This window comes from Muscardinus avellanarius (assembly GCF_963383645.1).
Source record: "Muscardinus avellanarius genome assembly, chromosome: 8".
Taxonomy (NCBI): domain Eukaryota; kingdom Metazoa; phylum Chordata; class Mammalia; order Rodentia; family Gliridae; genus Muscardinus; species Muscardinus avellanarius.
Window position 1 is genome coordinate 101671056 of NC_137794.1, and position 14129 is coordinate 101685184.

Genomic DNA, 14129 nt, shown 5'->3' on the forward strand with positions numbered 1-14129 from the left:
AGGATAGGGTAGGAATCAATCAGTGGAAACAGACCGTAAATGATAAAGGTGACGGAATGCATGAACATACTGCAGATGTCCCCACAAGCAGAAGAAAGCATGATGTGTTAAGAGGAGACATGGGAGCCTGGCGTGGTGGCGCATGCTTGTAATCCCAGCATTCAGGAGGCTGAGACTGGAGGATCACGGCTCATGAACAGCCTCAGCTACTTAGCGAGGCCCTCTGCAACTCAGTGAGACCCTGTTTCAAAAAGGGCAGGGGGTATAGCTCATCCCAGACTGCAAAAAAAGAAAAAAGAGGAGACACCGAAGACAGAAAAAGACCCAAACGAAACTTCTAAGGGCTAGAGATGCCATGTCTGAGGTAAGCATGTGCTAGGGGGAGGAAAATGAAAAAAGATCCTTTTCTCAGGGGAAAAGATGAACAAACACGAGGACGCAGCAATGGGGACTACCTAGCATGCTGGGCCTGGGGCGCAGTGGAGATCCCAGCACTTGGGAAGCTAAGACAGGAGGACCGCAGGCTGTGGCCAGCCTCAGCAATTAAGTGAGGCTTCAGCAACCTAGTGAGACCCGTTTCAAAATAAGAAATAAAATCGGTCTGAGGGTGGAGCTCAGAGGTAGAATGCCTCTTGTTTCAATTCCCAGCACCACAAAAATAAATAAAATAATTAATTAAATAAATAGAAAATGACCTAACATAAAAAAGAGAAAAAAAGGGACTAAACAATGGTTGTGAGCAGAGCAACTCCAGCATCCTAACACACATGTCAGCGGAGCCCAGGAGGGGCGTGAGGAGTGAGCAGGCCAGAAGGTCAGACAAGCAGAAATGAAGAAATGATAGCAAACCTCCAAATCTGATGAAAACATGAGCCCACAAATAAATAGCAGCAGAGGATCATGAAAAAACAGTGAGCACATTATATATAACCTCAAAGCAATTTTATAAAAAAAAATATATATATATATTATATATTATATATATAATGCTCAAATCCAGTGATGTAGAGACACCTTAAGAACAGCCTGAGAAAAAGAAAACATGACACTTACATAGAAAAGAACAAAGAAGCTGGGTGTGGTGGCGCAAGCTTGTCATCCCAGCACTTGGGACGCCGAGACCGGAGGATCACGGTTCGCAGACAGCTTCAGCTACTTAGTGAGGCCCTCCACAACTCAGTGAGACCCTGTTTCAAAATAAAGAATAAAAAATAGGGCAGGGGCTGTAGCTCGGAGGTAGAATGCCCCTGGGTTCAATCTCCAGTATTGCAAAAAAAATAAAGAAAAGGACAAAGATAGGAATAATAGTAGTCTTCTTGCTAGAAATCATACTAAGATACCACACCACTTTAACATCAACTAGACTGATTAAATTTTAAGCCTGGAATTAGCAAGTGTTAGAAATGTGAAATGAAGATAACAGAGTGAAACGTAATGCTGACGGGAATCACGGACACAGCCACTTGAGCCAGTCATCTGGCACGATCCTGTACGGGGAGAGATACTCAAATGGCATGGCCAGCAGTCCTACTCCCAGACAGAGGATGTTCATAGCAGCATTGCTGGCAAGAGCTAAAACCAAAACAAGCAAACAAGTCCCAAATGTCCATCAACAGAGGAATAGATAAATTGCAGTATATTCCTACAATACTCTAGAGCAATAAAAATAAATGGCTCTTTAAAAATGCTAAGCTAAAAAAGAAAGTCACAGAAGTAAACATACTTTATGTCATTTATATAAAGTTCAAAAACATATAAAATTAAGACTTCATTTAGGGATATATATGTATGTTGTAAAGCTCTAACAAGAAGAGAATGACAAACATGAAACTCAGATAATAATTACTTGGAGGGAGAGGGCAAATATGGGACTCCTAAAATGTGGGTAATATTCAATTTCTTAAGCTGGTTTATGGGTATACAGATATTTATATTTATTATTCCTTATACCTTATATATACATGTTCATAGATCTCAGAAGAGTAAAAATATGAAAGACAATGAAAATGACTTTTATAACAATAACATGAGTATTAAAAAAAGCATACACAGAAAATGTTCAATTCTTTACCTTTCAGTGCCCTATATCAGTATTAATCTAAAAGGGCTTTCATCCTAATAAAAAAAATAACGAGCAGGTTCTTTAGCTGCTCTGACATAAAATCCGAGCGTCTGCCCTCCTGGGACTCTAAGCTGGCTAAACCTGTTAGCCGCTCATTTCTGATTCCTCCTTTCACCTGTGCTTCGATTTGTCTTTGTCTCTGGATTTCCTTGGACTCCGGCTTCGGTCTCTCCTTGCGCTCCTTTCTCTCTCGTAAGGCTCCGTGTGGTGTGTGGACTTGTGGCCAGTGCTGTGGCGGCCATCCCTTTCTCGAGATCTGCTGCGACTGCGACTTCGGTTCCGAGGTCGGTCTCTCTTGTCACTCCTTTGTTTCTCCCAACAGCTTTCTTCTTCTTCATAGTGACCAAATCCCATTTCCCTGTAGATATCCTGGCAAATGAATGCAGAAGACTTAAGCCAGCTAGTAAAGAAATGGGTGCTCTTAATAAGACCTAGCAAAATCCACCATTGGCAAACTGTTTTTTTGGTTTTTTTTTCAGTACTGGGGATGGAACCCAGGGCATTCTACCTCCGAGCTACACCCCCAGCCCTATTTTTTATTCTTTATTTTGAAATAGGATCTAAGTTTCACAGGGCCTCACTAAGTAGCTGAGGCTGTCTACGAACAGTAATCCTCCGGTCTCAGCCTCCCAAATGCTGGGATTACAAGTTTGCACCACCACGCCCGGCTTGGCAAACTGTTTTTAATGGCTCAAATTTGTCAAGTATCTTATACAGTAAAAAGCAAAATACTTCATAAAAAGATTTAACCACCTTTCTTAGCCATCTCATTGCTTTGGATCTACTATTTTAGTTGAAATGTAGGATCAGATCCACAAACATGGAACTAAAACAGCCCGAGTGAAACGAGAATGAGTCTTTAAAAGTAATATGGCAAGATCAAAAGTTATGGTTAAGCCGGGCGTGGTGGCGCACGCTTGTAATCCCAGCATTCAGGAGGCTGAGACCGGAGGATCGTGGTTCGTGGACAGCCTCAACTACATAGTGAGGCCCTCTGCAACTCAGTGAGACCCAGTTTCAAAATAAAGAATAGAAAAAATAGGACAGGGGGTGTAGCTTGGAGGTCAAATGCCCCTGGGGTCCACCTCCAGACCCACAAAAAAATTAAAAAATTAAAAAAAATAAAGTTATGGTGATGTATGGTCATATTTCCTCTTTCCCTTCCTCCACTCCCCAAAAATGTGTCCCATTCATGAATCTGCTACTAAAATTTCCATTAAGGATGAGAGCCACTAGGCCCAGATTTATTTTATTTTTTATTTTGAAAAAGGCCTCCAAAGCCGGGCATGGTAATGCATGCTTGTAATCCCAGCATTCAGGAGGCTGAGACCAGAGAATCGCGGTTCACGGACAGCCTCAGCTACTTACTGAGGCCCTCTGCAACTCAGTGAGACCTGGTTTCAAAATAAAGAATAAAAAATAGGGCAGGGGGTGTAGCTCGGAGGTTGAATGCCCCTGGGTTCTATTCCCAGACTCGAAAAAAAAAAAAAAAAAAAAAAGAAAGAAAGAAAAAGGCCTCCACCTGTGAGCCATCTGTCTCAGCCTCCCAAGTACTGGGATTGCAGACATGTGACACCACACCCAACTCCTGACAGCACATTCTCTACTCTGCCTGCCGCACCACACTTCTCCATCCCCGTCTCGCCTGTGGTTGTCTCCCTGCTTCCCTAGCCTATGAAATCCCCATCCCCAGGGCGCAGCTCAAATGTCTTCTGTGTGATAAAAAAAAAGCAAGGCACTGTGCTGTAACTTGTTTTCAACAGAGCCAAAACACAGGTTAGAAAAGATTTCTTCTCTTCCTCATCAATTTTCTCCAGAGGATTTTCATTATCATTTTTAAAAATTTGCTTTTCGGAGTCAGGAATGGTGGCGCATGCCTATAATCCTAGTCCTTGGGAGGCAAGAACAGGGGCACTGCAGGTTCGAGGCTGAGACCCCAGTGAGCAACTCATTGAGACCCTCAGCGGTTGAGCAAGACCACGTCTCAACATCAACAAAGGCTGTGAGTGGAGCTCAGAGAAGAACACCCGGGTTCAAGCTGAGGGTGGCGGTGCACGCCTGCAACCCAATATTTGGGATAGAGTAGGATCCTCTTGAGACAGGAAGATAGGGGCTTTGAGAATAGCCTCAGCAACATACAGAGACTCTCGGCAACTTAGTAAGACCCTGTTTCCAAATAAAAAAGCTTGGAGTGCAGCTTTAAGGTAGAATGCCCCTTGGTTCAATTTCCAGTACCACAAAAACAAACAAACAAAAGAAAAAAAATTAAACCTCTAGTTCAATCCCTAGTACCAAACCAAAGAAAACATAAAAGTATTGTTCAAAAGAAAGTTAGGAGCTGGGCATGGTAGTGCGCACTTGTAATCCCAGCATTTGGGAGGTTGAGACAGGAGGATCATGGTTCGCAGACAGCCTCAGCTACTTAGTGAGGCCTCTGCAACTCAGTGCGACTCCGTGTCAAAATAAAGAATTAAAAATAGGGCTGGGATGTCGCTCAGAGGTAAAATGCCCCTGAATTTCATCCCTAGTACCGCAAAAAAATAAAAAGAATGTTGGGATGATCAATATTTAGTGCTGTTTTCATTCTTTCTTACATACAGGATGAAGGGGAATTAATATTTTATAGGCCATAAACCTCCAGGTCTGTAACTGCTGTACATTAAGAAACCTACTAATAGGCTGGGCGTGGTGGCGCACGCTTGTAATCCCAGCGCTTGGGAGGCCGAGACAGGAGGATCGCACAGGTTCAAAGCCAGCCTCAGCTACTGAGCGAGGTTCTCAGCAACTTAGTGAGACCCTGTTTCCAAATAAAATATAAAATAGGTCTGGGAGTGTATCCCAGAGGTAGAAGGCCCCTGGGTTCCATCCCCAGTACTGCACACACAAAAAAGAAAAAAGAAAAGAAAAAAAGAAAAAAAAAAGAAACTTACTGATAAATTAAGCTAACAACTGGGAAGGACTTTTTAACATAGCCACACTAATTTTTTTGTGTCTTTTTTTTTCTTTTTTGATACTGAGGATTGAACCAATGGGCATTCTACCTCTGAGCTATAACCCCAGCCCTTTTTATTTTTTATTTGGAAACCGGGTCTCACTAAGTTGCTGAGCCCCACCTTAAACCTGCAATCTTCCTATCTCAGCCTCCCAAGTACTGGAAGTTACAGGTATGTGCTATGACTCCCACCTTTTTTACTTTTGATTTTGAAAGAGGGTCTCACCAAGTTGCAAAGGCTGGCCTCAAAACTGTTATCCTGCCAGGTGTGGTGGTACACACTTGTAATCACAGTACTTGGAAGGCTGAGACAGGAGGATCCCAGGTTCTAGGCCAGCCTCAGGAACTTGGTAAGACCCTGTTTCCAAATAAAAAAATGAAATAGGGCTGGGGGTGTAGCTCTGAGGTAGAATTCTCTGGGTTCTGCCCCTAAAACCTCAAAATTAAAAAGAAAAAAAAAAAGGAAAAAACTGTAATCCTCCTGTCTCATCTTCCCAAATATTGGAATTACAGGTGTATGCCATGATACCTGGCTCCATTCTACATTTTAAAACTAGGAACTACATACGTATCCCTGTTTGGAAATACCCATACCACCCAAATTATACCACTAAGATATAACTTATAAGCGGATAAAACATTTATTTCTCCAATCTAAGCCTGGACGTCGGAGGCACCTGGTTGGCATTTCTGACAGGCATGTAGTCCTCCTCTTCCTTCTCTTCGGAGCAGTGCCGGGTCTTCCTCTTGTGTTTTCTACTTGTGTGCGAGTGACTTGATTTTGAGTCTTCCGCCTGCTCATCTAATATAAGATCATATTTTGCACTGCAGCACTTAGTTAAGGACACATACGAGAAATGACAGGGAACACATCCAAATATAAGACTCTGCAACTTAGCAAGACTGTTTCCAAACAAAAAATAAAAGAAGACTCGGAGCGTAGCTCAAAGGTAGAATGCCTCTGGGTTCAATCCCCAACACCACACAAAAAAGAAAGAGAGAGAGAGAGAGAGAGAGAGAGAGAGAGAGAGAGAGAGAGAGAGAGAGAGAAAGAGAAAGAGAGAGAGAGAGAGAGAGAGAGAGAGAGAGAGAGAGAAAAGAGAAAATATAAAACTATACAACCTATTCTGAAAATAATCTCAACTTTTAGAATGGATTTTGAGGAAGGCTGACATGAGCTAGAATATTACTTATCAAAAAGGAAGCTCATAGCAGGGCAAAGTGTGCATGCTTGTAATCCCAGCATTCGGGAGGCTGACAGGAGGATCATGGTTCGAGGACAGCCTCAGCTACTTAGTGAGGCCCTCTGAGACTCAGTGAGACTGTTACAAAATAAAGAATAAAAATAGAACTGGGGGTGTAGCCTGGTGAGAGGGGGGAGAGAGAAGAAAAAAGAAAGAAAGAAAGAGAGAGAGAAAGAGAGAAAGAAAGGAAAGGATGAAGTAAAAACAGGGCTCAGGGTGCAGCTAAGAGGCAGAATGGAATCCTGGTTTCCATACCCAGTACCAAAAAGGAAAAAGAAGCCCCTGAGGACGTGGAACCCACAGGAGCTACTCCAGCTGCACACAGGGCTAACACAAAACTGACACACGTCCCTCAGAACTAGTCTCATGTCCGCTTTCACAAAGGCACAGAGCTCGAGGCTTTTCTCTAGGATATCTCATGTCTATACAAGATAATATAGGAACAGACGACCTCTTCCAGCCTCCAGCCTTCCAAGTGGATGAGGATGGCCGGCCGGCCCTACCATGCCATTACTGCTTCCGGCTTCATTACTGTGCCATGTTGCATCTGGAACAAATCCTCTCAGATCCAAGTCCAATCGCCCTTGCCAGTGACTGCATCTACTGTGTGCTTAGCAAACGCTGCTGCCTCTGTCCAAAGTGCTCTGCAGCAGTGTTCTTTAAACTGAAGGTTGACCGGGCGTGGTGGCACACGCTTGCAATCCCTGCACTTGGGAGGCTGAGACTGGAGAATCGCACAGGTTTGAAGCCAGCCTCCGCTACTTAGTGAGGCTCTCAGCAACTTAGTGAGATCCTGTTTCCAAATAAAATATAAAATAGGTCTGGGAGTATAGCCCGGAAATAGATTGCCCCTGGGTTCCATTCCCAGTATCACAAAAAATAAATAAAATAAAATAAACTGAAGGTTGTAATCCAACAATGGGGTATAAAATCCATGGGTCACAACCACCATTTTTAGAAGTAACATTATAATAAAAAAAGAGAATGTAATGGCATCTAATAAAAATGCTGTTTTATGAAATTTTTTTTTCAACTGCACTGTAGAAATGATTGTATAATACTAGGTTAAGACACATTCTTTCTTTCTTTTTTTTTTTTTTTTTTGGTGGTACTGGGGTTCCTGGAAGCCCTTCTACCTCCGGGCTATACTCCCAGACCTATTTTTACATTTTTATTTGGAAACAGGGTCTCCTAAGCCAGCGCGCGCGGCTGGCTTCGAACCTGCGTGATCCTCCTGTCTCTGCCTCCCAAGCGTGGGGATTACAAGCGTGCACCACCACGCCCGGCTAGACACATTCTTTCTGCCAGGCACAGAGGCACACACCTGTAAGCCTACCCACTCAGGCGGCTAAGGAAAGTTTGTAAGTTGGAGGCCAGCCTCAGCAACTTAGTGTGATCTTGTCTCAAAATTAAAAAAAAAAAAAAAAGGACTGGGATATAGCTCAGTAGTAGGGCACTTGCCCAGCAAGTGTGAGGCTCTGGGTTCCATCCTAGGACCTATACACCAAAAAATATATAATCTGAATCAAAGTTAAAGAAAACAGCATCCAGAGCACAAGTCTATAATGCCAGTATTTGGGAGACTGAGACACAAGGATCGCAGGTTCTATACACAAAAATAATATACAAAAATAAAGCTGGGCATGGTGGTGCACACTTGTAATTCCAGCATTCAGGAGGCCGAGACAGGAGGATCACAGCTCACAGCCAGCCTTAGCTATTTAGTGAGGCCCTTCTCAACTCAGTAAGACCCTGTTTCAAAATAAATAATTAAAAACAGGGCTGGTGGTGTAGCTCAGAGGTCAAATGACCCTGGGTTAGATCCCCATTACCCCCCCACCATATATATATATATTTTATATATATGTAAAATATATATATTATATATACACACACACACACACACAAAAAAAAAAAAATAGCAGGGTGTGGTGGTGTACACTTGTAATCCCAGCATTTGGGAGGCTGAGACAGGAGGATCGAGGTCCGCAGACAGCCTCACTTAGTGAGCGTCTCTGCAACTTAGTGAGACCCTGTTTCAAAATAAAGAATAAAATAGGACTGGGAATATAGCTCAGAGGTAGAATGCCCCTGGGTTCCATCCCCAGTACCTCAATATATATATATATATATGTATGTATGTATGTATGTATGTATGTATGTATGTATATATATACACACACACACACAAAATGGATCAAAGTTAAAGAAAACAGTGTCCAAAGCACAAGCCTATAATCCCAGTACTTGGTAGGCGGAGACAGAAGGATTGCAGGTTCAGGGCCAGATTCAACAATTTAGCAAGATCCTTGGCAATTTAGTGAGACCGTTTCAGAATTAAAACCTAAACTGGGCTGGAGGAGGCTGAGGGTGGTGATGCACGCCTGTAATCCCAATATTTGGGAAGCTAAAACTGGAAGATTGCGAGTTTGAGGCCAGCCTCAGCGCTTAGCAAGACCCTGTTTCAGAATAAAAAGTAAAATAGGGCTTGAGTATAGCTCAAAGGCAGAATGCCCCTGGCTTCAGTGTCCGGTACCACAAAAGTGAGAAAATACTTTATTACCCATTATACTACCAACACACTTGTTCCTTGCGTACCCTCTCTCTTCCACTTAACCACTAAAACCAACACTTTCAGATGTCAAATCTCTCCAAACTCCTTTGTATAAAACACAAATTCGTGATCATACTGATCTGTTTTCTCCAATTTCTTCCCCCCAAATCTAAACTTCCTTTTCCTACCATTTTTCTTTTTATTAATAATTTAATCTATAGCACTGTCTCTTTCTCAAGACCTGTACTGTATATTCCCAGCCTCTGACTTAAGACGACCTACCTACACTCTACGCTGTTACCCTCCAATCCCCTCCCTTGCTGTAAGTAACAAATATATGATGCAACAGAGACTGGGTTTATAAGTATCTTAGATTTTATAAACTCAAGTTCTGTCCTTCTGCTATTCCACCTGAGAATAAAAATGCCTCACCAACATGAAATCTATCAACTAACGAGCACACAAAGACTATCTACGGGTGAGACTCATGAATTTCCTCTTCCTTGTTCAGTACTTTGCCAGTCACTTGATAATGATTAACAGTGGTTTGCACCAGGACATGTCTGTCTTCTCTGAGAAGGCAGAAGATACACTGTTCAATACTAGGAATGTATAGCCATATAACCAAAATTAAACAAAATTTAAAATGTAGCTCCTAGCCCATGCTCACAGGCCACATGTGGTCAAGAGCCAAACTGTGTGAGGGAAACAGAGTGCATTTTTATCACTGCAGAAAGTGCTATTAAGCAGTATGGGAGGTTGATTTTCAAATATGCCCAGTTTCCCTTCTTATCTCTTAATAATGTATACTCTTGAATTTAAGACATTTTAATGCTACAAATTTTAAACATCTTAACACATGCATATCTCCTTTTTGGGTGAGCTACCTCCCAAGGGAAGACACCTTCCTTGAGTTACACTCCATAACTGTTATTCCAGCTACAATTATTAGTGATTAGCCCTAATAGAGCTTCAAATATATGGTAAATGAATCTCAAGTATATTCCGTCCGCACCTTTTACTGTTTTGAGCTCTTAATCACAGGCCCACTAATGTTCTCTCTTCAGACCCAGTCTCGGCTCGCTGGTCTGTCTGCCTGTGAAAGCCTCTTCTGTGCTGAGGTTGTCAGTAGCCTTCAGACTTCTTTTTACCTCTATCACCTCACAATGCTACATGCATTGCAGACAGTAGCACACTGGAAAGCGTGAACACGTAAAAGTCAACCCGATAGTCATCTCTCCTTGACAAGTACTTGGAAGAGAACTGTTTACACAGCACAGGAAGAGAAAATTCCTGACACAACAAAACTAGGAAACAAAGACACCATTTACCAGAAACAATCACAGAAGACCCAGCCTTTGTAATGTGTGGAGTGATCGGTTTATAATGGGAAAAATCAGTGTACAAACTAAGATGACATAACGTGAACAATATGTCTCAGTGCTTTTTATTTGTCTCAACCTAAACTTGAAAGAACCTGAATTAAATGGACTTCTTTTTAATTCTGTAAAACTTAACTCCTAGCTTGGAGCAGCAGCGCATGCCTGTAATTCTAGTACTTGAGTGGCTAAGGCAGGAGGATCGCAGGTTCAAGGACAATGCATGGTAGTAACTTGTCAAGACCCTGTTTCAAATTAAAAAGTAAAAAAGACTGAGTGTGTAGCTCAGAGGCAGAACAGGCCTGAGTTCAAGACCCAGCACCTCACACACTCGTACACAAGCCTACTCCTGCGTTCGACAGGGGTTCACTAATGGTTGCTAAAACAACGAACTATGCAGAAAGAAGCAATGAACTTGTGTGTGTAAAACAAAACAAAACAAAAAAACCTATAGGATTATATTATCTGGATGAGGAGGTTAATTATAAAAGAATGATTAGCACAAACAATTTAGACTAACAATAAATTTCTGTTTATGAGGAATTTAAGCATTGCAATTATATTCACAAAATTAAGACTTTACCTCTAGATCTTCTGACAATATAAGCAGGAAACTACTTAACCTAAGAGTAGGAAGGAAAAAAATTTAGGATAATGATTTCTTTTGAATTTAACTTTCTCCATATAATAAGGTAGAATGAAGAAGCCAAGAATATATAATATACTAAAACTAGATAAACAATAAACTGAGTTATTTCTTCACAATCTGTATTCAAGAACCTTGCCTTCTACAGACTTCATGACATTGTATGGACATAAGAGTGCTTTATGCATGATTGATGGTCAGTACACATTATGAACTGATTCTTGTTAAGGATACTCCTGTTTGGGCTTCACTTTATCTTTCAGAACCAAATTGGATGGTTTGTTCTGTTCCTTTTCATACTCCTTGAAATCACTCTTGGTGTACTTCCCACCTAAGGAAAAAGAGGTTAGTGAGAAAATCAGTCACCTAACTAATCAAGAACAGTGCTTATTTTATAAAAGACATACTTTAAGAGCTATCTTACAAATGGCATCTACTGGGAGATGGGAGACAGAAAAAGGCTGAGGGAAGAACAAAGGAACATTGGTAATTCAATCTCCACTATTGTTTTAACTGCAATGACGTGTGTCTATTCTGCTAAGCAGCCCTATGCTGCCACCTAACGATACATATGGATATTACAACATCCAATTTCAAATAACTGACCTACAAATTGACCATTTGTTTGAGCAAAGCCATTAAATCCAAGAGAACACATCAAGTCCAAGGAAAAGCTGAAGCTCTGAGTTCTGAGTTTGAAAACTGAAAGATTCAGTGGAACTTAGAAGGGATGAGGCTGTAAAGACTTCCGCTCTCTCAGCAAAGCGCCAGGCAGACAGAAGACACGAGAATGTGGACAGAAGTTCACTAGAGAAAGCCAGGCCTGGCGGCACACACCTGTGATCCTAGTACTTGGAAGTCTGAGACAGGAGGATGGCTGGTTTGTAGCCAGCCTCAGCCAGCAACTTAGGGAGGCCATCTGAGACCATGTTTCAAATACAAAATAAAAGCGATCTGAGGGGGCAGCTGAGTGGTAGAATGCCCCTGGGTTCAATCCTCGGTGCCATACCAAAAGTGGGAGGCAATAGGTTATAGTGAGAGGCTCTAAATTCAAATTTGGACTCTAGTGCTCTTGAGGTCCTAGGTAAGACACAACACATCTCTGCAACTCCTTCTGTTCATTCAGAAAGTAAAAATAGCGCCAATATCTCACACTGCTGGTCACATCGTTAAAATTGAGGGAGAGCATTCAGCACTGCAAATAGTGTGTACTATACTTTTTTTTTTTTTTGGTGGTACTGCGGATGGAACTCAGAGGCTTCCTACCTCCAGCCTATACTCCCAGACATATTTTATATTTTATTTGGAAACAGGGTCTCATTAAGTTACTGAGAGCCTCACTAAGTAGCTGAGGCTGGCTTCGAACCTGTGCTATCCTCCTGTCTCCGCCTCCCAAGCACAGAGATTACAAGCGTGCGCCACCACGCCCGGCTTATACATTTCATTTTTAAAATGAGAACCACCATTGGGTGTGGTGGCGCACACTTGTAATTCCAGAAAAAAAAAAAAGGAAAGAAAAGAACAGCTGGGCATGGTGACACATGCTTGTAATCCCAGTATTCGAGAGGCTAAGACTGGAGGATCGTGGTTTGTGGACAGTCTCAGCTAATTAGTGAGGCCCTCTACAGCTTAGTGAGACTCGGTTTCAAATAAAAAATAAAAAATAGGGCAGGGGGTGTAGCTCGGAGGTCGAATGCCCCTGGGTTCCATCCGCAAAAAAAGAAAAAGAAAAAAAATACAAAGAAATTCACTTAAAAGTCATCGTGTAAATAAACTACGCCGAAACAACTTAGGAAAGTAGCATCAGGTCTCGGGGGATGCGCTGGTAATGAGACAGGACTGAAAGGGAATAAATGAGACTAGAATTAAGATCTGCCTAAAATATCAGTGTCTGTCACTCTCGGTAAATCGTGTCACAAGATTATGCCACATAAAATTAGAGTAATACTGTTTCATACATTTGAAACAATGGTAAAATCACATTACATACACACCTCTACCTTAGATACTAGCTAGGAGCTTTGTAAAATGATCTGTGGCAGGCGTGCCATATATAGTCAACATTCTCCTAATTAACAGCACGAAGCCAAGATCTAAGAATACAAACATGCAAAGCAGAACAGAAGGACAGACAGACGAACAACAAACCTTTCCCTTTCCACTTGACCTTGGCCACAGACTGGCTGAAATCCACGTGTATCCTTCTGTCATCTATGAGCACGTTGTCCATTTTGAAGAAAGCTTTCTCACAATCTTCTTCCTAGTAGGAATTACAAAAACTCAGTAAAGTGTTTTGGAAAAGGTTTCTGTAGCTAGAATACTGAAAACAGAAAAAGCTCATTTTTACTGAAATGTTGGAATACTTATACACTAGATAAGGTTAAATGGTTTACATCTACTATCTCATTTAACTCTGGTAACAACCCTATAAGTACTATTACTAGTTCTATTTTCTCAATAAAAAAATAGAATTTTAAAAAGACATATAAGTTGCCAAAGGTAACATGGTCGAGTAGAGTTGAAGCCACGACTTTGAATCAAGGCAGTGTGATGTGGTAGACATAAATGTCCTTTTTTTTTTTTGGTACTGGGTACTGAACTCAGGGCCATTCTACCTCTGGACTATACCCCCAGCCCCGTTTGTTTGTTTATTATTGTTTGTTTATTTTTGTGGTACTGAGGATGGAACCCAGGGGCATTCTACCTCCGATCTACACCCCAACCCTATTTTGTTTTTTATTTATTTATTTTGTGGTACTAGGGATGGCACCCAAGGGCATTCTACCTCCGATCTATACCCCCAGCCCTGTATTTTTTTTTATTCTTTATTTTGAAACAGGGTCTCACCGAGTTGCAAAAGTGCCTCACTAAGTAGCTGAGGCTGTTCATTAACCACCATCCTCCTGTCTCAGCCTCTCCAATGCTGGGATTACAAGCATGTGCCACCACACCTGTTTCCCTTTTTATTTTGAAACAGGGTCTCGCTAAATTGGTGAGGCTAGTCTCGAACCTGCAATCCTCCTGTCTTAGCTTCCCAAGTACTAGAATTACAGGCATTATGCCCAACTGACATAAATATTATTTATATAAGTCCACACTTCTTTTTACTCAAAACCCAAAACTACTGTAGCCTGAAAAGCACAGGTATTTTCTTAAATTTGGTGTGAAAAGTCAACTGGCAGCAACACCTCA

The 14129-nt window shown here is 41.7% G+C and overlaps 1 protein-coding gene across 1 annotated transcript in view; it reads right to left on the reverse strand.

Moving 5' to 3' along the window:
* Nucleotides 1-2233: 2233 nt before the first annotated feature.
* PPIL4 (peptidylprolyl isomerase like 4) overlaps nt 2234-14129 on the reverse strand; it is a gene marked incomplete at both ends in the record, with an annotated part of 30555 nt that continues 18659 nt past the window's right edge. Inside the window, 4 exons of the mRNA XM_080700309.1 lie at nt 2234-2491; nt 5792-5939; nt 11172-11268; nt 13086-13197. Of these exons, the coding sequence (XP_080556435.1) occupies nt 2234-2491; nt 5792-5939; nt 11172-11268; nt 13086-13197 (615 nt within the window). The remainder of the gene's footprint in view (nt 2492-5791; nt 5940-11171; nt 11269-13085; nt 13198-14129) is intronic.